This window comes from Xyrauchen texanus, chromosome 6, assembly GCF_025860055.1.
Source record: "Xyrauchen texanus isolate HMW12.3.18 chromosome 6, RBS_HiC_50CHRs, whole genome shotgun sequence".
Lineage (NCBI taxonomy): Eukaryota > Metazoa > Chordata > Actinopteri > Cypriniformes > Catostomidae > Xyrauchen > Xyrauchen texanus.
In genome coordinates this window covers 14148927-14176748 of record NC_068281.1, presented here as the reverse complement: position 1 = coordinate 14176748, position 27822 = coordinate 14148927, and the positions used below count along the sequence as shown (strand labels likewise).

At 40.4% G+C, this 27822-nt stretch overlaps 2 protein-coding genes across 4 annotated transcripts in view; both read right to left on the bottom strand.

Moving 5' to 3' along the window:
• Window positions 1–12622, bottom strand: part of LOC127645211 (apoptotic chromatin condensation inducer in the nucleus-like) — a 30835-nt gene extending 18213 nt beyond the window's left edge. Inside the window, exons 1-7 of the mRNA XM_052128755.1 lie at window positions 12435–12622; window positions 10028–10093; window positions 9794–9905; window positions 5616–5677; window positions 2083–5406; window positions 883–1041; window positions 89–183 (exon numbers count right to left, since the gene is read on the bottom strand). Coding sequence (XP_051984715.1) covers window positions 89–183; window positions 883–1041; window positions 2083–5406; window positions 5616–5677; window positions 9794–9905; window positions 10028–10093; window positions 12435–12572 — 3956 coding nt within the window. The 5' untranslated portion in view covers window positions 12573–12622. The remainder of the gene's footprint in view (window positions 1–88; window positions 184–882; window positions 1042–2082; window positions 5407–5615; window positions 5678–9793; window positions 9906–10027; window positions 10094–12434) is intronic.
• A 1421-nt stretch (window positions 12623–14043) lies between these two features.
• LOC127645217 (apoptotic chromatin condensation inducer in the nucleus-like) lies at window positions 14044–23489 on the bottom strand. 3 transcript variants are annotated; one of them, XM_052128766.1, is made up of 6 exons: window positions 22137–22693; window positions 21892–21909; window positions 21691–21756; window positions 21457–21568; window positions 16693–16754; window positions 14044–16483 (listed from the first exon to the last, which is right to left on the bottom strand). In XM_052128766.1, exons 3-6 carry the CDS (start codon window positions 21748–21750, stop codon window positions 15872–15874), a joined length of 846 nt encoding a protein of 281 aa, XP_051984726.1. In that variant the 5' UTR covers window positions 21751–21756; window positions 21892–21909; window positions 22137–22693; the 3' UTR covers window positions 14044–15871. The 3 variants fall into 3 exon arrangements, with proteins under 3 accessions (XP_051984726.1, XP_051984724.1, XP_051984725.1); XM_052128764.1 differs by lacking the exons at window positions 21892–21909; window positions 22137–22693 and adding an exon at window positions 22700–23489; XM_052128765.1 differs by having other exon boundaries at window positions 21892–22693.
• Window positions 23490–27822: the final 4333 nt, after the last annotated feature.

The window sequence follows — 27822 nt, the reverse complement described above, 5'->3', positions numbered from 1 at the left end:
AACAAGTTAATAAAAAAAGCTATTCATGCACTCCTTTATTGCTGGTACATTGCAGCAGACAGTGATAAAAAAGTAGCCTAAGACAGACCTCGTAGTGTCTTTGTTAGTGTCATCTTCCTCGATATCTTCTTTTCTTCCTCTCTTTTTTTTCTTCTTTTCATCCTGCAGTTCAAGGCAGGGCTTCTGAAGTTGTAAAGGGAAAGTGCAGTGCAGAAATATAGTTATGAATGATGTTTGGCCATAAAGCAAAATTAGACTGCACAGATGCAGATTGAGCCAAGTAGATGATGCTTAAATAAACATCAATTCTCTGTTCCAAATCTGGTGATCTGCCTACCCAGGCAGCATTTTAAGGTGTACTCCAGATGCGAAGGTTGTTCCAAAAGTAGGCAACTTATGGTGCCTCCAATGATATCTTGTTTTGGCCAATTTTCTGGCAGCATCACATGTATCCTTCATGAAAGAGGCACTCCCTTTAATGTATTGCATCAAGCTCAGTGGAAAAATAATGCAAGATGGCAGAAAAAGTGAGAGAAATGTTGATAAGCATAAGCTTATAATTCAAAATAATAATTAAAAAAAAAAAAATAAGTCAATTTAATATTTTAAGCAATACGTGTGAGTGTGATGCATCTCCTGTGTGCATCCTGAGATGCTATTTACTTGATGCACAGAGTTGCCCTATATGTAAAGCGTTTCAAATCAGTCTCTTATGAGGTTCCATTGCAGTTAGGATTTTGGTTTAAAAGAAAGTTGACTACAGAATGTGGGCAATAGACAACAAGGGAGCTCATTAGGTTTTGCAACAGAGTCTGGTGCAAGACCTAATCAAAGTCTGGGAACCAAGCTAATTTTGTTATCCAAAGCTGGTTGATTACTGACCTTGGTTTGGATGACAATTTCATTGCTCACTTCTTTCTCCTCCCGCTCTGTGTAGCTTCTTTTTTTGCACTGGGATAAAGAAGGTTTTTCAGTCACGACCACAGTTTGGCCATCTTTTTGAGTGTGCAGAGTTGAGTTGTCCTTCCGTATTTCTTTGGACTGAGGAGGATGGAAAGTAAACTTTTAAGCATGTGAGAGTTTAAATGTTTTATTTTTTCTTCATTTTATAGTAAGAGAATGAGATCGACCTACATGAAACTAGTGTGCCATGCAATGTGAACTGAGAAAAAGTTAATAAAAAACAATTTATATGTTGCACGTATGATGATAATCAACCATAGCTGAGGTGCACTCATTTAAAATTAGATTAAGAGGAGCATGAAGGTTCTAGTGAAATGATAGGAGTAAAAAAATATTTATTCATCTTACTTATTGAATTTAGATATTTACCTACTACTGTAATGCATTAGATCAACATGCAACGGAATGCAATTAAACACACAGAAGAAAGTAAAAGTTAAAGACAATGATCAATGGGTAAAAAGTTGAGTCACGAAATGGAAAAATTCTTTAAGGCCTGTTCACACCGGAAACAGCACACAGCCACAAAGCGACACAATCCAATTTATTTTCAATGAAAGCGAGACACGAGCGACAGCGACTGTTTGCAACAAGATTTGGGTGTGGCAAGTTACAATCGGGAGCAACTTTCAATGGGAGAGAAGGTAGTGGAGCTCACGTCATTGATCTTCTTTGACATACTGGTGTCGAATTCAGGCAAGACAGAGAAGTTATAATGTTGCAAGGGATTTCACTGTTCAGTATCATTTGTCTAACCAATAACGCTGGAGTGACAAAAGAAGCAACACCCACAAGCAACTTCAAGGTACAGAGACAACGTCGCTGGAGGTGTGAACAGGGCTTTTAAGAGCTGAAGCCATCAAAGTTTATGCAACTCTATGCCAGCTTGTTAATGCTTATTGTGCTGAAGAGTTTTCTAATTTGCTGCCAAGTGTTCAACTTTATTTGAACACATTGGACTTATTTTTGAGGAGCACTTTGATGTAGATTTAGGCTCTTTCCTTGATAACTGATGGTTAAAATGCTCATCCAGTTATGTGAAATGTTTCAAAAGTGTTTAAAATGCAAAATAGAGTGAGTGGGATCGATGCAAAAATTAGGAACCTTTGAATCACTCACCCTCCTACCACCTGAAGTGGAACATGTTTTCTCCTGGGAGGAAGATGAACTGGAGGATCGCGAGGAGGATGAAGACCCAGAGTCTGAGTCAGAGGAGGAGGAATCACTGGAGGATGATGACATTCTTCCTCTCTTTTCCACCTCCTTTTCCCCTCCTATTTTTTTCTCCTCTGGTGGGGATGGAGGTGGTTTACCATCATCCTCAACCCTGAGCATCTGATTTTTAGTGTCTTGGCTTGCTTCATTGTCCTTTAGACCTTTGCAAGACTCTGAAACCACGGTCTTCTGTTCTTCTTTATCTTGGGAAGCCAACTCTGGTGACTTGCTCTCTAGGCCATGGGATGCTGAAACAAGAACTCCCTGCATCACAGTCTGTTGTGATTTTTGAGAGGCCTGAGCAGCATCTTTTTGCACTGGTTCCCCAGGTTTAAATGCAAACGGAATAGAAGGTGCTTGTGGGTTAGGGCTGTCTGAGAAGGTACGAGGCCTCTTAAACACAGATGTTGAAGAGGATGGGAGAGGATGGGTCCCTGGAGCATCTCTGAAAAATCGGGACTTCTTATAGGACGATTGAGTGAATAATGGAGTCAATGACTGTTGTGAGAGAGGCCCTATAGATCGAGCATCTTTGCTGACACTTTGCGATTCCCCTGCCTCCTCATCAAGCTTCTCTGATTGACTCTCAAGAGGAAGGGTAAATGAATGGGACAAACCACAGATCTCACGACCACGTTTCAATGGAGGAAGATGGCTCTCCTTTTCTTTCTTTCGTTCCTCTTTTTTGTTATGTTTCAAAGTATTTTCTTTTTCCTCCTGCACACTCTGTTGTTCCAACAGTCTTTCCTTCTCTTCCAGGGCCCTAAGTTTCTCTTTTTTTAAAGCCTTCTCTTTCTCTTCTCTCTCTTTTTCCAACTGTTGCTCCCTCTGCTCCTCTGCTTTCTTTTGTGCATCTGTTTCATGCTCTAGAGCTTGTTCTCTCTGCATCCTCTCTTGTTCCAAAGCTTTCTCCTTCTCAAGTCTGTCTCTCTTCTGCCTATCCCTCTCCTGTATCTCAAGTTCCAGAGCAATTTCTCTTTCTAGTCTTTCTTTTTCCAAAGTCTTTTCTCTTTCCAGCCGCTCATGTTCCTTAGCCTTCTCCATTTCTTGTCGTTTTTGTTCCAAAGCAGCTTCCTTCTCCAGTCTCTCCTTCTCTAAAACTTGCTCTCTTTCTTGCCTTTCTTTGTCTAATAGTTCTCTCTCTAAAGCTTGCTCTCTTGCCTTCCTTTCTTCTTCCAATCTTTCTCTCTCTAAAGCTTGCTCTCTTTCTTGCCTTTCTTTCTCTCTTTCTTTCTCCAAAGCTTGCTCTTTTTCTTGCCTTTCTCTCTCCAAAGCTTGCTCTCTTTCTATCCTTTCTTTTTCTTGTCTCCCTCTCTCTAAAGCCTGCTCTCTTTCCAGTCTTTCTTTCTCCTGCCTCTCTTTTTCCAGTCTCTCCCTCTCCAAAGCTTGCTCTCTTTCTAGTCTTTCTTTCTCCTGCCTCTCTTTTTCCAGTCTTTCCCTCTCTAAAGCTTGCTCTCTTTCTAGCCTTTCTTTCTCCTGCCTCTCTTTTTCCAGCCTTTCCCTCTCCAAAGCTTGCTCTCTTTCTAGCCTTTCTTTCTCCAGTCTCTCCCTCTCCAAAGCTTGCTCTCTTTCTAGCCTTTCTTTCTCCTGCCGCTCTTTTTCCAGTCTTTCCCTCTCCAAAGCTTGCTCTCTTTCTAGCCTTTCTTTCTCCTGCCTCTCTTTTTCCAGTCTCTCCTTCTCCAAAGCTTGCTCTCTTTCTAGCCTTTCTTTCTCCAGTCTCTCCTTCTCCAAAGCTTGCTCTTTTTCTAGCCTTTCTTTCTCCAGTCTCTCCCTCTCCAAAGCTTGCTCTCTTTCTAGCCTTTCTTTCTCCTGCCTCTCTTTTTCCAGTCTCTCCTTCTCCAAAGCTTGCTCTCTTTCTAGCCTTTCTTTCTCCTGCCTCTCTTTTTCCAGTCTCTCCTTCTCCAAAGCTTGCTCTCTTTCTAGCCTTTCTTTCTCCTGCCTCTCTTTTTCCAGTCTCTCCTTCTCCAAAGCTTGCTCTTTTTCTAGCCTTTCTTTCTCCAGTCTCTCCCTCTCCAAAGCTTGCTCTCTTTCTAGTCTTTCTTTCTCATGTCTCTCTTTTTCCAGTCTCTCTCTCTCCAAAAGTTGCTCTCTTTCAAGCCTTTCCTTCTCCAGTCTCTCATTTTCTAGCCTTTCTCGTTCCTGCGCTTGTTCTCTCTCCAGTCTCTCTTGTTCTAAAGCCCTCTCCCTCTCTTCCCTTTCCCGCTGTAAAGCCCTCTCTTTCTCTTCCCTCTCCCTCTTCAGAGCTTCTTCATGTTCCTTTCTTTCCCGTTCTAAGTCTCTTGCTTTTTCTTCTTCCAAAGCCCTCTTCCTTTCCTCCCTCTCCTTTTCAAGGGCTTTCATCCTCTCTTTCTCTCGTTGTCTTTCCCACTTTTCCTGCTCCTGCGCTGTGGCATCACTCTCCTCCATCAATGCTGTCTGGACAACAGTAACAGGTGTCTGACTGTGTGGTAAAGCACCAATTACTCCTTGGTTGGAGATCACAGAGCTAGGGTAGGACAAAACTGATGCTGCATTACCTGTGTGGGTAATTGCAGAAACACTACCCTGTTGTTGGCTTCTTCCCAGGTATCCATCTAACCCCTCTCTTTCTCGCTTCCCTGTCCCAGAGAAAGCTCCTTCAGACTCCATCTTTCGTGCCAGTAAAGACAGTGGGCCTAGTTTGCGTCCTGTAGAATCACCAGCTGGTTCAGGGCTACTGCTACGACTGCCACTACTCGAACAACCAGAGCTGGAAGAGCTAGACATGCGCTGCCTAGAAGGGGGCTCTCCTGGACTTGGGGGGCTCTGTTTAGGGGTGTCTGGGAGGGGGAAAGAGAGTTCAGGCGGTGGGGATGGGGGAGGAGTGGGCTGTCTGAGCTGCTGTGATAGTAAGGGTATGTGCTGGGGGGGTGGCTGCTGCTGTTGCTGTGAGCCACCAGAACTTTCCCTCAACGGTTTGGTTTTTGCTGGTTCTGCTCGGCGACTCCGCTGAGTATTCGTGTTCCACTCCTCGTCCTCTTCATCATTGTCATCCTCACTTTCGCTGTCATCATCGCTATCGACTAGTACAGGGCTTGAGGTTGGCCCTCTTTCACCAACAACTCGCACTGACAAAGAGGCTATTGCAGCAGGTGGGGCAGATGCAGAGTAGGATGGTTGCCCGGATATCTCTTTCTCTTTTCTGAGCTCATCACCCTGACTTACTGTGGTGAGAGATTTGTGTTGGTCAACTAATGAGCATGCAGCATCCTAGTAGAGAGAGAAATGTGTTAGACTAGGAAGGTAAAATTCAGGACAAAAAATGTCTCTTCTGATTCAAAGTTAACACAATGCACAATGCATTAAATGATGCCAACTAAATAACTTAAAGACAGCCTACATATTTTCAAACACACACGGTTTACCCTAAATCTGTACAAAAACTATGGAAGCAAAGGTTTATAAATGATATTTCAAACCTGATTAGGGGCAGGAGACATTGTGCTGTCATTGGCCTCTGTATGGTCTTCCAGGTCTGTTCCTATTAAAGGCAAAAATAGCCAAACTAATAATAAGACAAAATCTCAACTAGTGGTCGACTGCAATGGGATTTTTAATGGATATTGCTGATATCCAGCGAGCAGGGTTAAATTAAATTGTGTGATATATCTGCATTGTATCAGCATATCGGTATAGGCTGATACAATGCAGATATATCATACTATTTAATATAGCAAATAATAAACATAATTGCTAAAAAAAAATATTAATTCTTTAGGACTATATTTACTTAATTTCACACAAAACTAAAAATAATATTGTATTTTAAAATGGTAGAGAGCAGTTTCTTCAGGTTTCTGTTTAGTCATAAAATTGTAGTAATTTATTACTTGAAGAAATTGTTAATATATTAGGAAGAAAATACCAGTACACACTGTAGTCTAGCAACCATGGATGGCATATCCACGTTAGCAATCACATTTTCTCAACAAAAATGACAGAATCAAACCAAATGCACATAAAGTGCATAATGATTAAGACATTTACTTATAGCACATGTGAAGCACTTTTACCTTGGCTGCAACCAACAATGTAGGCAGCTGACTTGCTGCCTAATCAGTTAATGGCTTAATCGACAGCTGTTTTGACCTTATTTTCACTGTACCTCCATATACAGACACTTCAGCATCTTCCTGGTTTTTGGATGCACTCATGCAGACCCAGCGCAAGCCTCAATCTTCTGACAGTTTAAACGGCCTGGATTGCCTGCTTGGATTGTTATGGAGTGACCGTCATGATTTGTGAATGAGAGGAACTTTTGATCCTGAAGTTTTTGATTCTGACTGATAGAATATGTAATTCAGAGGAAGATATTAGATGAGCGCTCGACAGGACGAAAATGCTGGATTTTTGTCAGGTTCGTGAATGACATCTGTTTAAATTATATATCTGCATAATTGCAAATGGTATATAATAGAAGTTTTATTGATTAATGGCCAAATTGACAAAGTCTATGGTAACTCCAATAACTGCTCTGTATTGTGGTGAGAAGAATAGAATCTCAGAATGCTATTCTGAGATGCAGGTTGCTGGCATGAGGGGGACCTATTAGGCAGGTGGCTTTAATGTTGTGGCTGATCGTGTATGCATGTATAGATATTATTTATTAAAATTATAGGTTAACATTTTTATAGAAAGTTAGTTAACAGGATAGGTCACCTAAAAATGAAAATTCCCTTATAATTTCTCACCTTCATACCATCCCAGGTGTATACAGTTGAAGTCAGAACTTTACATAAAGCTTAGCCAAATACATGTAAACAATATTTGACATTTCATCATAGAAAACATTCCCTGTCTTAGGCCAGTTAGGATCACTACTTTATTATAAGAATGTGAAATGTCAGAATAATAGTAGAGAGAATTAATTATTTCAGCTTTTATTTCTTTCATCACATTCACAGTGGGTCAGAAGTTTACATACACTTTGGTAGCATTGACTTTAAATTGTTTAACATGGGTAAAATGTTTTGGGTAGCTTTCCACAAGTTTCTCACAATAAGATGCTGCAATTTTGACCCATTCCTCCAGACAGAACTGGTGTAACTGTGTCAGGCTTGTAGGCCTCCTTACTTGCACACACTTTGTCAGTTCTGCCCACAAATTTTCTATCAGATTGAAGTCAGGGCTTGGTGATGGCCACTCCAATACATTGACTTTGTTGTCTTTAAGCCGTTTTGCCACAAATTTGGAGGCATGCTTGGGGGTCATTGTCCATTTGGAAGAACCATTTGCGACCAAGCTTTAACTTCCTGGCTGAAGTCTAGAGAGGTTGCTTCAATATGTCCACATTATTTTCATTCCTCATGATGCCATCTATTTTGTGATTTGGACCAGTCCCTCCTGCAGCAAAGCACCCCCACAACATGATGCTTCCACCTCCATGTTTCATGGTTGGGATGGTGTTCTTCGGCTTGCAAGTCTAACCCTTTTTCCTCCAAACATAACGATAGTCATTATTAGAGGTCGACCGATTAATCTTAGCCGATTTTTTGCATTTTTTAACATAATCGGCATCGGCCAATATCGAAGTATATCAAGCCGATTATTAGGCAGGTGCATCTGTGGGCAGCCTAGTGTTGTTGTGGAACACGTGTTCGACGCACGCTGCCCCTAGAGTCATTTTCCAGCAGAGTGATCAGACCTCATCCAGTGCCTAAGGAAGGAGTTAAGTTCCTTGGAGAAAACGGTAAGGATTAAATTTGTATAACTCCTTTATATTTAATAAAAAACTTTTGATATGTTACTGCCAACTTCAAGAAAAAACGCGACAAACGCGATAGGCGGCATGACGTTGGGCTACTTTGGATATTGATAGTGTACTTTGCCTAACATAATTTCCCATGATGTCAGGCAAAGAGGCACAGAGTTTGAAGGTAAGCCTTAAAATATATTCACAGGTACACCTCCAATTCAGCACACCTCCCATCAGAAGCTAATTGGCTAATTGTCTAAAGGCTTGACATAATTTTCTGGAATTTCCCAAGCTGCTTAAATGCACTGTTTACTTTTATTTACACTTCTGACACACTGGATTTGTGATATAGTCAATTAAAAGTGAAACAATCTGTCTGCAAACAATTGTTGGAAAAATGACTGACTATTGTCATGCACAAAGATGATGTTCTAAATGACTTGCCAAAACTATAGTTTGCAAATAATAAATCTGTGGAGTGGTTAAAAAAATCTGTTTTAATGACTGTAAACTTCTACTGTAACGTTCTTCTGATGAAGACAAATGAAGATTATTTAGAAGAAATATCTCAGCTCTGTGGATGAGAGACAGATCCATATTTAAGTCCTTAAACGTTGTTTTACTACAAATCTCCAATATCACTTTCAGATGTAATTTGATTTGGTGGAGTGGTGGTGGCGTAGTGGGCTAAAGCATATAACTGTTAATCAGAAGGTTGCTGGTTCGATCCCCACAGCCACCGCCATTGTGTCCTTGAGTAAGGCACTTAACTCCAGGTTGCTCTGGAGGGATTGTCCCTGTAATAAGTGCCAAATGCATAAATGTAAATGTAAAAAGTGAAACTAAACAGGCACCACATGAGGCTTACAGATGTGAAAGAGAAAGTGGAGATTTATAGTAAAAAAAGGACTTGATCTGTTTCTCACCCACACCAATCATGTATCTTCTGAAGACATAATTAAATTTTATGCTGCCTTTATGTGCTTTTTGGAGCTTCAAAGTTCTTGACACCATTCACTTGCATTGTATGGACCAATAGAGCTGAGATATTCTTAAAATCTTAATTTGTATTTTGCAGAAGAAAGTCATTCACGTCTGGGATGGCATGGCGGTGAGTTAATAATGAGAGAATTATATATTTTTGGGGGTGAACTAGACCTTTTAGTAATTATTTTAATCATAAGGGGTGTAACAGTTAGATTTCCTGATATAGACCAGTTCTGTTGTCACTGTGATGGTCAACTAACAAACACCATGAGTGCAATACAAGAGCGATATATCCAAAATTAGCACCAAAAGTCCTTCAGTGATAAGTCAAAGATTTGTCCCATAGCATTTTGAGCAAAAGTAGATTGCTAAAAAGTATTTGCATGAAGGTGTCTCAACACTGTCACGGCAGGAAAAACAGTCATTTTTTCCTGTAAATACTGTTGTCATGACGAGTACATATCTCTAATGAGCTATTCAAGAGATTGGACAGATTCATGCTGTGTTGAATAACTCTCAAGTGAGATTGGGAGTGCGCATGTTTGATTTACAGACTGCGAGTGAGCGCATATGTACAGTGTATGAATGTGCGCGCAGACCAACCGCCACTTTCACAACATCAGCCATGCTCAGATATTATTTGATGTTTTTATTTATTTGTATAACATCCTCTTGGAGTTGAAATCCCTCTCTAACATGATTTAGCAATGTAGAGAACTAGCGTAAATCTACTAAATAATGATCACCTCACATTTCATACAGATTTGATAGGCTGCTGAGAAATACATTTCTGATGATATCATAATGCGGGAAGCAAAAGATCGCTCGTGGACCGCGTGTTGAGTAGCTCTGCTATTCAGTTTCAGCTAGTAGGTTAAAGGGAGGCAAGTCATGGCATTTGGATAATGTACTCACCATCAGTTTCTGCAGCCTCTCGTGCCTCTCTCTCCAAGCGCTGCCTGAGGAGCTCTTGCTGTTTGGCCAGGTACTGTTTAATAAAGCTGTTCTGACTCATCTCCTCACCGATCTAAACAAGCACACGTGTAAGCCAAAATGGAATGGTGGTTTTAGTGCAGGAAAGCTTTGCAAACAATAACAAATAGTGGTGCCATGCTCATTTCTACGAAAAAGCTTTGCAGTTCAGCTCACCCGAGAGTTTGGTTGCAGGCCAATGTGATGTGTGGAGGTTCTTTGAAGGTTCTCCAACATGAGAGCCTGTTGCCCATACAGAGTGAAAGACATTTCATTTCATTAAATTCACTAATGTTGATTTCGACTCACATTTATTAATTCAGCACATGCTTTTATAATAAGCAAATGCAAATGAGAATAACACAAGCAAAAGCTGTTTGCCACTGAAACATGTACAAAAAAACAAAAAACATCAAGCATTGAACTGGACAACAGTGCTGCAAGCTACAAGCACTTTAACAAAGTTTTAAGTTGTTTAATTAGAGGCAAATAGAGAAAGCAAAAAGAGACATTCATTTATTTTACAACCCTTGTTGGGCTGTCTACAAGAGTTTAAGTTATGGCTTGCAAATTGAACCTAAATGAAAATAAAACAGAAATTATTTTATTTGGGCCTAAAGAAAATTGTGCTGCCGACCTTGACCTAGGTTGTCTTATCCCATATAAAACACAATGCAATAAAATGATGTAAAAATTAAATAATTTTAATGTAAAAAGAAAAATGTTCCTGTATAATTAACGGTAAAAAGAACAAGAGTAAATGTACTTTTTTTTTTTACTGTACATTATTGTTAAAATTACAGTAAAAAACGGGGTAATAGGGCATTCCCACAATTCCTTGCATGACCCATTACATTTCAATATATTTTATGAAAATAGTTATGTTTCTTCTTGTTTTTAATATCAGTTACGTACACTGGGGTGTTCTGTGTTATATTTGATGTAATTTAGTTCACGTTTACTGCATTATTTGAATCTCACATGCGTTACCATGATGGTGTTTAGTGTTTGTGTGAGTGATGTTGAGCGCTGTCTCAATACATTCATTGGTCAATGCTCCTGGAAGAGGCATTACTAATGAACTTCATGTCACCATGTGCCCTTCTGTTGTCACTACGATGATTAACAAATACCTAAACAACAGATTTTTACAGTTTAAGAAGGCATGTTAATTTAAATTTTTAATGTAATTTAACATAAAAATTATGTTTTTTTTACAGTGCCAGCGTGTAAATTACAACCATTTTAAACTGTAAAATGTACAGGTTGTTATGTAAAGTGGTTTACATTTAACTGTATTTTTTACAGAATTATTCCGACAACCGTGTGGGTGTACAATTTGACAATTAAAAATGTGATAAACAAACTAGTACGGTTGTAAAGTCGTGCTTTTTTTCCATCTTCGCCTTCTCACCAAAGTAAAACCTTTTTTATCCATGTGCAACTTTCAAACTCTCATTCATGCTTTGGTAACATCTTGTTTAGACTATTGTAATACACTTTACTATGGTGTCTCTCAGTCTTCTCTCTCTCGTCTATAGCTGGTACAAAAGCTGCCAGACTTGTAATGGGGACAGGCAAGTACGAGTCAGTAACACAATTTCTAATTGCTTTGCATTGGCTTCCTGTCAAGTACAGAACTGACTATAAAATGTTACTGTTTGTTTACTAAGCACTACATAATTGGACCAAAACTTTGGAATAGTCTACCTATATTAGATTAGCTCCCTCAATTTCAACCTTCAAGTCTGCTTTAAAGACATATTTATTCTCTTTGGCTTTCAATACTCTTATTATTGCGATCCGTTTTATCTTGTATTTTTATCTACTTTGTTATATTTTCCAGCAATAACCTTGTACAGAACTTTGGTCAACCATGGTTGTTTTTAAATGTGCTTTAAAATAAATATTGATTAATATTTCAGACAACGTAACTCCAAAAGAAATCATGTTCTGGCTACTTGTTTTAATAAGTCGATTTCAAATAGCAGAGTGATGACCCTTACCAGAAAAGGCAGACAGGCAGACATTTGTTTACATCTGTTCGCATCAGTAACTTCAGTTCAAACTTCAAAGCGGCGACACTGCACATCGATCAAATCCTTAAACCGGCGCAAAGCGACATCAGTGTTTATTTCAAAAAGTACAAGGAATTTAAGCGAACAGTTTCGGTAACAGGTATTTCATCTATCAAAAGGCAATTATTTAAAAGACTTGTTGGTAAGCGCGTCCACGTCTCATTACCCCTATCCCACAAACACCTTATGCACTAACAAAGCGCGAACCCGCCGACAACTTAAACAACCTCAGTTCACAGTCACCCAGAGACATGTAAACAAAACCGCATCGCCCCGAACCCAAAGCGGAGCCTGCCCTCACAAAAAACAAAGATGCACATAAAATACATGGGGCTCCTCCACATCTCTCACACGCAATTAGACAAACCATAGTGAGGGGATTTGATGGCACAATAAACTGCATGAGCACCCCAGCTAGTGCGCGCTAGCAGCTACCACCGACGCTCGGCCTCCGAATCACGGCCCTCGGACTCCGCGAGGCCGACAAATCACCAGCTCCCACTCACCCCCTTGAGCCGCTTGATAAGAGCATTCTTCTGGCCACTCTTCGGAAGCCCTCTCTCTTCCAGCGCGGCTTTCAAATCCGCCACCCGGAGCGAATGGAGCGGCCTCCCGTTCAGTGTAACGTCTTCGAGGTCCGCCATCTTGATTCCTCTCGCTCGTTCTGTAGCTCGCGCGGACCGCAACACCTCCCAAGCACTACTCGTTGCAGACTGTAGCGCGATGATGTAGTGGATCCCGATCCCAATATGATATTGCCATAGATCCCATGCCTTTTGGATTTTAGTGACGTAGTGGATTTTTTTTTTTAATACACATGCATATTCACATTTTAATATATTTTTTTATTACTGTAGCGTACTTAACGGTCATTAATATAGTATATATTCTTATATCACTAACACATTTATATTAGGGCTGCACAAATCATTAAAATAAAATCGCGATATGACATTGTGCGATTATAAAACCGCAAAGGGCTACAAAGATTTAATTAAATTAATACATAAATCAAGCAGTTCGCCTCAAAGACTATGCACGGTGCTCTGTCCTGTCTGTGTTGTGTATTAACATTACTGTGTATTCAAAGTGGTTCTGTGCTTCACAACTCCATCTCGTGCTTAGAGTAACAGATGAGCTCAATTTTGTTCAGTGTGCTGAGCGCGTCATTTTTAAAGCGTTCCAGATTCACTTTAATTTCACTTTTGAATACTTCCAAGTATGTTTGACCACTACATGTTAATATACAAATAATTCACCCCATGGCATTTATATACAGCCGAGGAGCACATTATAGTGAGTAGTAGGAATATATTGCTTAATTCAGATATTTGTTTTCCTTGTTTTTCCTCTTCACCCACAGAAAAGTAATTTACGAAATCTATGGTTATGGACAATTTTTTAAAAGCTTTAAGCTAAACAAATGTCTCAGTGTAATAATTTAATTCTAAATATATTCACTGTAATACATACAATCCAAAACATCCACTACGTCATCAATATCCACAACGCAAAGGATGAGATCCACTACGTCATCGCGATACAGGCGTTAAACTCAGTGATATGTGTTTATCTAATGCAATTCAGTTTGAACACAGCTGTAGCATCTTTTGTCATATGTGCACACGTTGATGGTATTTCATTAACACAATTAGGTTATCATATAATTTGTCACAACTAAAACACTTAAGCTTATTCCTGGAGAATTGGATATTAAATATGAATCATTAGTATCAAGTGGGAAAGGAACATATCAAAACGAGGTTTACCTACACTCAGTGAGGTGAATGTGTAAATTACATAAAAGCCAATGATTTACTGAGAAGTGTTTAAAAACAAAATGGATTTAACCTAAGGTCACAGTTTTGTCCCATTCATTAAAAATGTTGAATGTATAGTTTACCTTAAAACGTTATGCATTTTATCATCAATTGCTCACCCTCATGTTTTCCAAACAAATATGACACTCTCTATGGAACACAAAATGAGATATTAAGAAATGTAGTCTCAATCAAAATTCACCTATAAATGCATATTTTTCTCCTTGAATGCTGACAGTCTTACATCCTGCCATGTAACTAAACAATACGACAAGTCATAAGTTTGATATCTGAGGGTAAATTAAATGTTTATTTTTTAGCAAGCAATTTCTTTAAGTAAAATGTAATCTTTACATCAATCAAACCTTCCTTCACCCATCTATTCACAACAATATTATATCACAGTAGAATATTTAATAAATGTATTACAAAGCATATTTAAAAGGGAACAGAATATTTTCTGCAGGTACAAACATGTACAAGTGGCATATAGAAATTGAAACAATTTAAAAATGTGAACAGTCCAGATAATTAAGGTGGCACAGTTCGAGAAGCATTTTCTTTACAAATACAATAACATGTCACTCATCAGCACTTTTGGATTACATGCCAGACCAACTGGAAAACCCTGGACACAAGGCTTCTGAATAATTCCCTGGAGATCGCCTAGTCTTTTAATTAAGCATGAGAGCACATGTCTGTGATGCCTTGCTTTAAACGTTATCTGACTACACTACTAAAATAGATAAGGTTACCTTGTTCCCTTAAGGGACAGTTCACCCAAAAATGAAAATTCTCTCATCATTTACTCAGCCTCATGCCATCCCAGATGTGTATACATTTCTTCTGCTGAACACAAATGATAATTAGAAGAATATCTTAGATTTGTTTGTCTATACAATGCAAGTGAATGGTGGCCAGAACTTTAAAGCATCAAAAAGCCCAAAGTTTGCATAAAAGTAATCCATACAACTCCAGTGGATAAATCTATATCTTCATATGTGTTATGATAGGTGTGGGTGAGGAACAATCAATGTTTAAGCTGCTTACTATACATCTCCACTTTCACTTTCCTAAGCAGAACCTGTTAAGTTTCCCCATTCAGGTGTTAAAGTGATTGCTGAGGATATACATTTAAACACAGGAGTCTTAAAGATTACTTTTATTCTGCCTTTTTGATTTTTGTCATTTCAAAATGTATTCATCTACATTTACATTTAATGTAAGTACAGTTGATGTGAGAAGTGTTTATATACACCTTAGCCAAATACATTTAAACTTTTTTTATGTACCAAATACGGTTTTCACAATTCCTGACATTTAATCGTAGAAAACATCTAGTGTCTTAGGTCAGTTAGGATACATACTTTATTTTAAGGATGTGAAATGTCAGAATAATAATAGAAAGTATTATTTATTTCAGCTTTCATTACTTTCATCACATACCCAGTGGGTCATAAGTTTACATACACTTTGTTAGTATTTGGTAGAATTGCTTTTAAATTGTTTAACTTTGGTCAAACGTTTTGGGTAGCCCTCCACAAGCTTCTCACAATAAGCTGCTGGAATTTTGTCCCATTCCTACAGAAAGAACTGGTGTAACCGAGTCAGGTTTGTAGGCCTACTTGCTTGCACACGCTTTCAGATCGGCCCAAACATTTTCTATCAGATTGAGGTCAGGGCTTTGTGATGCCACTCCAGTTCCTTGACTTTGCTGTCCTTAAGCCGTTCTGCCACAACTTTGGAGGTATGCTTGGAGCCATTGCTCATTTAGAAGACCCATTTGCGACTGAGCTTTAACTTCCTGACTGATGTCTTGAGATCTTGCCTCAATATATACACAATTTTCCTTCCTCATGATGCCATCTATTTTGTGAAGTGCACCAGTCCCTCCTGCAGCAAAACACCCCCACAACATGATGCTGGCACCCCCATGCTTCACAGTTGAGATGTTGTTCATCGGCTTGCAAGCCTCACCCTTTTTCCTTCAAACATAACGATGATCATTATGGCCAAATAGATTTAAATATAATAACAATTTTATTTTATCAGACCAGAGGGCATTTCTCCAAAAAGTAAGATCTTTGTCCCCATGTGCACTTGCAAATTGTAGTCTGGCTTTTTTATGGTGGTTTTGGAGCAGTGAATTCTTCCTTGCAAAGTAGACTTACAGGTTGACGATATAGGACTCGTTTTACTGTGGATATAGATACTTGTCTACCCGCTTCCTCCAGCATCTTCACAAGGTCCTTTGCTGTTGTTCTGGGATTGATTTGCACTTTTTGCACTAAACTACGTTCATCTGTAGGAGACAGAATGCGTCTCCTTCCTGAGCGGTATGATGGCTGCGTGGTCCCATGGTGTTTATACTTGCGTACTATTGTTTGTACAGATGAACGTGGTACCTTCAGGCGTTTGGAAATTGCACCCAAGGATGAACCAGAATTGTGGAGGTCCACAATTTTTTTCCTGAGGTCTTGGCTGATTTCTTTTCTTTTCCACTCATCATCATTGTCACCTCCACCTTTGCTCTCATCGTCGCTATTGACCTGTACATAGTTTAAGGTCGGCCCACTTTCACCAACAACTCGCACTAACAAAGAGGCTATTGCAGCAGGTGGGGCATCAGCAGAGTGGGATGGCTGCCCAGATATCTCTTTCTCTTTTCTGAGCTCATCACCCTCACTTGCTGTGGTGAGAGGTTTGTGTTGGTCAGCTAATGAGGATGCAGCATCCTAGTAGAGAGAGAAATGTGTTGGACTAGGAAGGACAAATTCAGGCCCCAAAATGTCTCTTCTGATTCAAAGTTAACAATCTAAAGCATGTATTAAATGATGCCAACTAAATAACTTAAAGGCAGCCTACATATTTTCAACCACACATGGTTTACCCTAAATCTGAACAAAAATCATGGAAGCAAAGGTTTATTAATTATATTTCTAACCTGGTTAGGGGCAGGAGACATTGTGCTGTCATTGGCCTCTGTATGGTCTTCCGGGGCTGTTCCTATTAAAAGGCAAAAAGTAGCCAAACTAATCATAAGAAAAAATCTCAACTAGTGGTCCACCAACATGGGGTTTTTTAATGGCCAATGCCGATATCCAGAAAGCAGGGTGATAGGCCACACAATTTAATATTGTATATAACAAACATAAAATTGCTAAATAATAATAAACTCTTATTTAGCACTATATATACTCAATTTCACACAAAACTAAAAAATCATATTCTATTTTAAATGATAGATAGCAGTTTCTTCAGATTTCTGTTTAGTCATAAAATTTTAGCAATTAATTTGCACATGAAGAAATTGTTAATATATTAGGAAGAAAATACCAGTACACACTGTAGTCTAGCAACAATAGATGGCATGTCCACGTTAGCAAAATCGCATTTTCTAAAAAAATACAGAATAAAACCAATTGTACATACAATGCATAGTGAAAAAGACATTTATTCATAGCACACGTGAAGCGCCTTTACCTTGAGCTGCATACTGACTTGCTACCTAATCAGTTAATGGCTTAACTGACAAATGTTTTGAACGAATGGAACTCAGAGCAAGCAGTTTGCAGATTCTGTACAAAGTGACGTTAATTTGTACAGGCCCTGCCCATGACTGTTGACGGACACTGCCGACGGACATGTTTGTTTGCGTGAGTTGTTTCGTTATAGCACGTAGCGAACATTGTAACAGTATTTGTGTGTGTTGTTCATCCATCATTGCAAAACTGCTGAAAAAAACTCTACAACAAATAAATACATGTATCATATAACCATTCAGAAACTTCCTGGTTCATTCTCAAAGTTGTTACTTCTGACAGAATTGCTCCTTCATCAGTGTCTGACTTCGGTTCAAACATATAGGGCTGAACACCACTATTTTCACTGTCAGTCATATTGCTTATGATGTCTAGTTATCCAAAGCAGAGATGTCAAAACTTTGCCCTATTCTGGATACGGGGCGGGAAGCACAAACTAATTTGAATTTAAAGACACACATACAAAAGCAGCTTATTCCCACAAATAAAATTATATTTTCAACATGGTATAATAAAGGATCTGTAGGGTATTTTGAGCTGAAACTTCAGACAAATTCTGGGGACACCAAAGATTTTAATTACATCTTGTGAAAAGGGGCATAATAGGTGCCCTTTAAAGAAACTGGTTTCCGAACAGTTTGAAAGCACCATATTTGCATTGTACCTTCATATACAAATATGAAGGTACAATGAAGGTAGGCAGCATTTTCCTGGTTTGTTGCACTCACACGCACGCTCATGCGGATCCAGTGTGAGCCTCAATCTCCTGGCAGTATAAACGGATCGACGCCTTGGATTGTTATGGAGTGACCGACATGATTGGTGAATGAGGGGAACTTTAGATCCTGAAGTTTTTTATTCTGGCTGACAGAATATGCACTTCAGAGGAAGATATTAGATGAGCGCTCAAAGGGAAGAAAACGCAGGATTTTCATGAGGTTTGTGAATGACATCTGTTTAAATGATATATCTGCATATTTGCAAATGGTATTCAATAGAAGTTTTATTGATATTTGCCTTTTATCATTAGAAAAGTTAAAGGGAACTGTTGAGGAGAGACTGTTAGAATACGTGCTGTAGAGGTAAATAAATGAGCGCTCCACAGGATGCTGGATCAGCTGAAGATTTGTGAGGTTGTTTTATTACATCTGTTTAAACAAAATAAGTGTATATTTGCAGGAATAAGATGTTAATTTTATTGATATTTGCTTTTTAAACATTAGACAAGACAGTTAGAAGTTACAGGGAACGGTTGAGGAGAGAGAGGGAGAATGAAACAGGAGAGCACTTTAACATTATTAGCTCAAACGCGTCTGCCGCATCACTGATATACGGACCGTTTAAATGACACTGTGTTGCACACCGGTCTATTATTGTAGTAACACAATGGCATGGAACAACAAAACATACCATGACAGGTCATTTACAAGTCTCAGTGGCTTCACATGCAAGCTGGTGATTTTCAGCACCCTCAAGAAACATTACAAGTTAACAAAGGTTGCCATGTGTTCTTGTACATTTCAGTTTGAAACAGAATGGTGCCAAAAACAAAACAAAATATACATAAATAAATAGAAATCGGCATAACAGGAAAATGTATCAGCCGATGCAGATAATAAAAAAAAAAAAAAAGTCTGAATATTGGCAATATATCGGTCGACCACTAATCTCACCTACTGGACAATACACAAGCACACAAGAAACTTTAGTTAGTGCTTAAATGGACCCTTTTCACATATCCGTGTTTGCAGAACAGAAGTAGAATCACAGTTGGGTAAACTTGAATGGTAGTGAATTGGAGAACAAAACCAATGTAATTTCTGCTCACCCGTTTGCTCCAAAAACAGCAAAAGAAAATATCAATGATTGCACTTTCACAGCTTTTCAAAGGAAGATAAAAATATATAGCACTGGATAACAGCAGTAAGAAGATAGATATAGGCAAACTTTTCTGTCACTCCCTCAGCAGATTAGTTTGAAGCCTCATTGCAGCTGTGGTAACTCAATTTTAAAACTTAATTCAGGGTAATATAATACAAAGTTTAATGTTATAAACTGACACCAATTTTTTTTAAATCGAAAATGTAAAAAAGTAAACAAGTAACTCTTAAATAAGCTGGAAAAACATAAGTCTGTGAAAAGGGTCAATTAGTGGTATATACCAATACATAATTAACTAAAACACATAATTAACTAAAAAACATTATTTTCTTTCATTTAATTTTTGTACATTTATAGTACACTAAGGAATTATAAAAATAGGCTTTTACAGAGTTTAACCACCTGATGATTCAATAAAATGTTAATATGCATTTTATTTGTAAAAACGAACTTGTATTACACAAAAAATATTTGTACAATATAACAAAGCATTAGGACAGTAAAAATATCAGGCCATCAACAAGTTGTTGGCAGGCTAACCAATACAGCAGCTTTGGCATGCCCACATCCCACAATGTCAACAAAACAAAAGGTTGTTAACAAAGGTTGCCATATGGTCTTGTACATTTCAGTTTGAAACTGAATTTACACAGAATGGTGCCAAAAACAAAAAACATCCAGTGAGGGGCAGTTCTGCGGACAAGTCAACTGAGAATGGCCAGACTGGTTTGAACTGACAAAGTCTACAGTAACTCAAATAACCGCTCTGTACAATTGTGGTGAGAAGAATAGCATATCAGAATGCTATTCTAAGATGCAGGTTGGCACCGTTTTGGCGGCACGACGGGGACCTACACAATATTAGTAGTTTGGTGGTTTTAATGTTGTGGCTGATTAGTGTAATATATATATATATATATATATATATATATATATATGTGTGTGTTAACATTTTTATAGAATGTTGGAATGTTAGTTAACAGGATAGTTCACCTAAAAATGAAAATTCTCTCAATTTTCTCACCTTCATGCCATCCCAGATGTGTATACATTACTTACTTTCTTCTGCTGAAGACAAATGAAGATTATTTAGAAACAAATATCTCAGCTCTGTGGATGATAGACAGATCAATATTTAATCCTTGGCCTTTGGATTTTAAGATATTCTTAAAATCTTTATTTGTGTTATGTTAGAAGAAAGAAAGTCAAACACATCTGGGTTTCATTAACATCAGTTAATGGTGAGAGAATTGTAATTTTTTTTTTGGTTGAAATAGTCCTTTTAGTAATTATTTTAATCATAAGGTGTGAAACAGTTAGATTGTCTGATATAGATCAGTTATGTTGTCAATGTGATTGTCAACTAACAAACACCATGAGTGCTCAACATCACATACACCAGAAATATGTTAAAAAACAAGAGCGATTTATCAAAAATTAGCACCAAAAGGAGTCTTGACACGGTCACTGCAGGAAAAACTGTTTTTTTATACCTGTAAATAAAGGCAGATTGTGAATGTGCATGTTTGATTGACAGACAGCAGGTGAGCGCATATGTATCCAGGGGCGGGTTTACGATTACTGAGGCCCTAAGCATCCGAACAAGCCAGGGCCCCATTTTGAAAATGTTTGCTTAAGTTACATACAATTTATTTTAAACCATAGTTTCAAATTCATCCTTTCAACCATTGCAGCAAAGTACATTAAAAATGTTTAATGAAACAAAAATCTTGTTAAAGATAATTAATGCATGCTTCCCAGTTTTTCCACAATACAGTAATAAAAATAAACTATATTTACCTACATACAGTATATTTCTAAAAAAAATAATTTTGAACAGGGTGTGCAAGACCTACTACTTCACCTAGTAACCTTTTGGAATTCAGCTGTTATTTATTAATTTTATAACCCAACAATTATTTATTGTTTTCCAGTTAGCCATTATAATATGATACAGTATTATTATTATTACTTTGAGGATTTGTTGTATACAATAGTAATATATTCCTGTCTTATTTACTTTACTTTCACCTGGAGCTTATATTCCAAAGCTGAGGCTGTATTTATGCAAGCACTGTAGGCAACATTCACAACTAACAATAAACATACAAAGCATGGCAGCCCCTCAGCACACTAGAGCTGAAGAAAAAAATCTGTTTATCAAGCACTGAAATTTGTTTGTTGCAGAACAATCTGGAATAATTGTAACAGCCCCTCTTTGAAACTTGAATGTTCAGAACGTTAAATCTTTGTGACAGTTGCGCCACCAATGTAGGCCTACTCACCGTCAGTTTCTGCAGCCTCTCGTGCCTCTCTCTCCAAGCGCTGCCTGAGGAGCTCTTGCTGTTTGGCCAGGTACTGTTTAATAAAGCTGTTCTGACTCATCTCCTCACCGATCTAAACAAGCACACGTGTAAGCCAAAATGGAATGGTGGTTTTAGTGCAGGAAAGCTTTGCAAACAATAACAAATAGTGGTGCCATGCTCATTTCTACGAAAAAGCTTTGCAGTTCAGCTCACCCGAGAGTTTGGTTGCAGGCCAATGTGATGTGTGGAGGTTCTTTGAAGGTTCTCCAACATGAGAGCCTGTTGCCCATGCAGAGTGAAAGACATTTCATTTCATTAAAAGTAATGTTGAACTTCGATTTACATGTATGCATTCAGAACATGCTTTTGTGTAAATACAAATGAGAATAACAAGTAAAAGCTGTTTGCACTCACTTTAGCAAAAGGCTGCCACTGAAACATGTATAAAAAATTAAATTAAAAAGCATTGAGCTGGACAACAGTGCAACAAGCGATGTAACATAGTTTAAGTTGTTTAATTAGAGTCAAATAAAGAAAGCAAAAAGAGACACGACATTTCCAATCATTAATATTTCAGACAAAAGTAACTCTAAAAGAAATCGTGTTCTGGCTACTTGTTTTAATAAGTCGATTTCAAAAAGAAGAGTCATGACCCTTACCAGAAAAGGCAGGTAGACATTTGTTTACTTCAGTAACTTCACTTCAGTTCAAACTTCAAAGCGGCGACACTCTGCACATCGATCAAATCCTTAAACCAACGCAAAGCGATTTCAGTGTTTATTTCAAAAAGCACTAGGAATTGACCAGATTCAGTAGCAAGTATTTGATCTATCAGACTTTTATTTAAAAGACTTGTTGGTAAGCGCGTTCCCGTCTCATTACCCCTATCCCACAAACACCTTATGCACTAACAAAGCGCGAACCCGCCGACAACTTAACCTCAGTTCACAGTCACCCAGAGACATGTAAACAAAACCGCATCGCCCGAACCCAACGCGAAGCCTGCCCTCTAAAAAAACGCAGATGCACAGAAATTACATGGGCTCCTCCACATTACTCACACACAATTAGACAAGCCATAGTGAGGGGATTTGATGACAATAAACTGCACGAGCACCCCAGCTAGTGCGCGCTAGCAGCTAGCGCGGGACCACCGACGCGCGGCCTCCGAATCACTGCCCTCAGATTCCGAGCGGCCGAGAAAACACCAGCTCCCACTCACCCCCTCGAGCCTCTTGATAAGAGCATTCTTCTGGCCACTCTTCGGAAGCCCTCTCTCTTCTAGCGCGGCTTTCAAATCCGCCACCCGGAACGAATGGAGGGGCCTCCCGTTCAGCGTAATGTCTTCGAGGTCCGCCATCTTTATTCCTCTCGCTCGTTCTGTAGCTCGCGCGGAGAGGTCTCCAACGCCTCCCAAGCACTCCTTGCTAGGGATGGGCGGATCGATACTTCCAATACTGATGTGGTATCAAGAATATCGATTAGTTATATTTACATGAATATAAATGCATCTCATAAGCTTCGAAGTGGAAAAATAATAATATAAGCGAATTGTTGCATGGCACCAGAACTATTTTTTCTTCCGCTCATCTTGACGTGCAGAAATGCTAAACCCTCACCCTTGTAGCCGATGTTCAAAGAGGGAGCAGTACGTTCCTGATGTAGGCCTAATGACAGGAAAACAGCATCTGAAATTATTCACACTAAATAATTACAAACCTAGAAGTGACATTTATTACAATGAGCTTGTGTGACCACAGTAACCAGCTGGCCTTTCTAACACAGCGGCTCATTTTAGCTTATCACTTCAAATTCGGCCCGTTTTACGTCCGACCCACCGGCCCGCTCGGTTCTACAGATGGCCAGTCCACCCCAATCGGCCCCAAAGTGCGTCTGCCCACCAGGAAAATGCCCGGCATGCCAAATTGCCAGTCCAGCCCTGCCCATGTGTTACACTCGTAGCGCCTGCCATCTCCCCTGAACGCCGCCAAAGGTCGCCGTCACCTGAGTAATAACATTTCACGAACTACATCTCCCATAAACCTTTTCGTCAGACTGATTACCCTTCCATCTGTTCCACTTGTCTTTTTAAGTTCCCACTTCCCAGTTTCCACGCATTCAATGCGAAGTCTTATTTGCCTGGTCTACAATTCTGAGCGTTATTACTATCATTGATTACACTGTGTCTGACTCCTACATGTTCTCCGTATTCCCCAGCTTGCCTGTTTACTGGATCGGACTTGCCTTGTTTGCCTTTCTGAACTGCCTATCTGTGTACCGATCCCTTGCCTGCCATTTGTTTTGTTACTTTGTTTTTACTATTTATTTGTCTTCTTAAGCTGCACATGGGTCTTAATAAATCTAAATAATATTAGACTGATTTTAGATAGCCTATTATTGATCATTTTATTGAAGATGATAATTTTATTTTATTTATTGATAAAAAAAAATTCTTATGATACAGTGAATTGCTTTTATGTTAGAAGCTATCAAGTTGTAAGGGTTTTGGAGATATGTTTTTGAAACCAGTTAAAACATTATTCAGTGGATGTATTGGTTCGGTCAAACTTGTTTACAGTACTTCAAAAAGGGTTGATATAAATCAAGGTATTAGACAAGGATGCCCTCTCCTTTTTTATTTCTGTTACTCACTTTCAAGTTTTGCATATAAAGAAAAATCACTTCAATGGTATCACAGCTTTAGGTACAGAATTTAAACTCATCCAGTTTGCTAATGACACTTCTATATTTTTAAAAACAAATTTGAGGTACCAAATGGTTCACTGCTGTTTCCGTCCTATAAATGAATTTGGATAAACCTGTATTTCCCCTTAAAGAATGTTCTTTTACAGAAATAGAAAGTATTCAAACAAAAATGAACATATCTTGGTATAGTAATTTGTAAAAATGGAAAGCAAAGGAACCAATTAAATTGATCCAATTATTGAAAAAATAAAATAAATACATTTGTGGACATTTTTAAGAGTCTGAAACAAAGGACCATAACTCAACTGTCGGAAAAGACAGCCCAGTTGACCATGTGACTCTGAAAAGTCACTTCTGATTGAGCAGGACACCTTTGGGGGATGTGGTCAATTTCAGTTCAAATAGTTTCAAGCAGGAAGAACACACTATCTCCCCTCTTCGCTCTTCTTCTCTTGCCTCTGGCGTCTCGTCTCTTCATCCTCTTGAGGCTCTTCGTTCTTCTGCCTGCACACGCCATGTGAGGTCCAAGGGAGCTCGGGACTCGATGTCCCGAGAAAGCTCATCACTCTCTACGGTTCACGTCTAACATCATACATACAATAAATTCGGTCACACAGAGATCAAAACTTCGACGGAACGAACTTTCGACCAAGAACCAAGCCACACAAAGAACTCAAGGAAACACCACAATGACAAGCAAGTACATCTCCAATATTGTGCTCAAAGTGCTGGTGTAATAATTTGGGTAATCCGATTGCAAATCGATGTAGACTCAAAGGAGGATACATGGTTCTTAAGGTATTGTCAACAGACTCCATAAAGTTCATTTTCCACCTCCTCCTTGCCTATGTTACACAGATCCATCAAAGCCAACGACAGTAACGTATCGGTTACCTAACGTAACCTCGGTTCTCTCTAGATGAGGGAACGAGTATTGCGTAAGCTAGCTTACGCTACGGGAAAGATTCATCTTTTCTGAGATATTGAAGCCAAAAAATGATCCTTAATTTTTGTATCCATTGTCAACGCAGTGCGGCAGCTGCAGACCTTGAGCGGGCTAGCTAGCGAGCTCATAGGTTGCTCTGCGGCAACTGCTGCAGCCTATAGACGAGCTTGGGCGAACTCGCATCTAATGAGAGGCGTCCGCGCGCTCACTGCAACAAAGCCCGTTAAAATGGGCGTGACTAGAGTGCATATAAGCGTAGTTCGTAGGCTGGAACCCTGGTTTTCATTGACTGAAGCGAAAAGTCGCTACGTGGCGCGAGCACGGCCGGCTCACGCAATACTCGTTCCCTCATCTAGAGAGAACCGAGGTTACGTTAGGTAACCGATACGTTCTCTTCACGAGAGGTTCTCTCGTATTGCGTAAGCTAGCTTACGCTCACGGGAACCCATTGTCAGCGCCGTCGCGCCAAGCATCCACTGTATGAGCCCCAGGGAATTAAGGGGGACCGGGGAGCCCTTATGAGTGGGGAAATAATATTTGGCCGGCAAGAATGCGGGTCATTGATTGTGTAATACATAAGCACATAGTGGGAAGGGAGCGACAGAGCGGCGGTGCCGGTCTGTGTGGAATGTGTCCCATCAGTGCAGCTCACCAGGGGAGCTGTAGCGTGATTAAACCGCTAGTAGTTTTGCCTGCAGAGCGGGTACTTCCATTTTGTAAAATCTGACAAAGGTGGAGGGAAGTCCATCCGCTGCCACACATATGTCGTGAATGGAAATCCCGCTGGACCATGCCCACGAGGATGCCATGCCTCTAGTGGAGTGAGCCCTAATGCCCAACGGGCATGGCAGGTCTTTTGACGCGTATGCAGCAGCAATAGCGTCCACTATCCATCTAGATAGTGTCTGTTTCGGCGGCGAGACCTTTGGTGCGCCCTCGAGCGAAGCGAAAAGCTGCTCAGAGCGTCTGAAGCGGCGGAGCGCGCAGTATACGATCTCAGTGCTCTGACCGGGCAAAGGAGATTGGCGTCGCGTTCAGCTATCGGGTGCTGGCAGCGCCGATAGGAAATGACCTGTGCTCTGAAAGGAGTACCGATCACCTTGGGAACATAGCCGTGTCTAGGCTTTAAAATGACCTTGGAGTCACTTGGTCCAAACTCAAGACACGCAGCGCTGACAGACAGCGCGTGAAGGTCTCCCACACGTTTGACTGATGACAGGGCAGTCAGAAAAGCGGTTCTGAGTGAAAGGTATTTCAAATCCACGGATTGAAGTGGTTCGAAAGGGGGCTTTCATAGTTTCGAGAACTATAGAAAGATCCCAGATAGGAACCGATGGGAGCGCGGGGGTTCATCCTTCTAGCTCCCTGAGGAAGCGGATGACCAGCTCGTTTTACCCCATGACTGGCCGTGCAGGGGTTCAGCGAACGCCGCAATGGCCGCCACATACACTTTGGCGTGGATGGGGATCTGCCCTTATCCAGCAGCTCTTGTAGAAATACTGAGCAGCGACGACACCCCACATGTCCGCGGGTCCAGGTCTCGGTCGGTGCACCATTTTGAGAACACAGACCATTTTGACGCATAGAGTCTTCTCGTGGAAGGGGCTCTAGCGTGTATGATGGTGTTTATTATTCCTTCTGGCAGAGCGACGGGTAGTCGTTGATCACCGACGCATGCAGCGCCCAGCGCTCTGGGTGGGGATGCCAGATTGTGCCGCTGAGCTTGAGAGAGAAATCTGCTCTCACTGGGATGGGCCACGCGCTGTCAGTGACAGCTGCGTAAGCTCCGGGAACCATGTCTGATTCTCCCCAGCGGGGCTATGAGGAGCACCGAGTGGCGCGTTTCCCTGATCCTCTGCATTACCTGTGGCAATAGCGAGGCGGGAGGGAAGGCGTAGCGAGCGTCTGGGCCAGTCCTGGGCCAGCGGCGTCCTCGCTTTCGAGAAAAATATTGGGCAGTGAGAGTTCTCTTTGGACGCAAAGAGGTCTATCTCCGCTCTGCCGAATAGGTGCCATAACGTCTGGACTGTTTGAGCGTGCAGGGACCATTCCCTGGGGAATATTGTCTCTGGACAGTCTGTCGGGCCGTCGTTCAGGTGGCCTGGCACGTGCGTCGCCCTCAGCGGCGCAGGTGGCACTGGGACCAACTCAGTATGCGTTTCGATCAGATGGAAGAGGTTCCTGGATCCGACACCGCCCTGGCGGTTTAGGTAGGATACCACAGATCTGTTGTCCGAGCGGACCAGGGCGTGGTGACCCTGAATGACCGGGAGAAAGCGCCGCGGCGTACTCGACCGCTATCATTTCCAGACAATTTATGTGAAGGAGCTTTTCCTGAACCGACCATAGGCGAAAACCGGAGAGCCCTCGCGAGACCGCGCCCCAACCCGTGTTGGACGCGTCTGTCGAGATGACTTTCGGCGAGATACAGCTCCCATTGTCACTCCCGCTGATACCATTCGGCTACTGTCCAGGGCTGCAGAGCTGAAATACAGGTCTGAGTCACCTTGATGGGCTGGCGGCCTGTGGCCCAAGCCCGGCGAGACGCTGGTGTTTAGCCAATGCTGAAGCGAGCGCATGTGCAGTAAACCCAGCTGAAGTACTGCTGCGGCTGAGGCCATGTAGCCTAGCACTCTCTGAAACTTCTTCAGAGGTGTGAGGCTGTTCATCTGAAATGACGCTGGCTAGTCGCT

What these genes read in the sequence shown, in the direction of transcription:
- LOC127645217 (XM_052128764.1), bottom strand. Translation starts at nt 22,837, where the DNA reads ATGGCGGACCTCGAAGACATTACGCTGAACGGGAGGCCCCTCCATTCG. An exon ending in GCCTGCAACCAAACTCTCGG is followed by an intron (nt 21,569 to 21,690) that starts GTGAGCTGAACT and finishes GTGCTTGTTTAG; the next exon opens with ATCGGTGAGGAGATGAGTCA. An exon ending in AGAGGCTGCAGAAACTGACG is followed by an intron (nt 16,755 to 21,456) that starts GTGAGTAGGCCT and finishes GCCTTTTAATAG; the next exon opens with GAACAGCCCCGGAAGACCAT.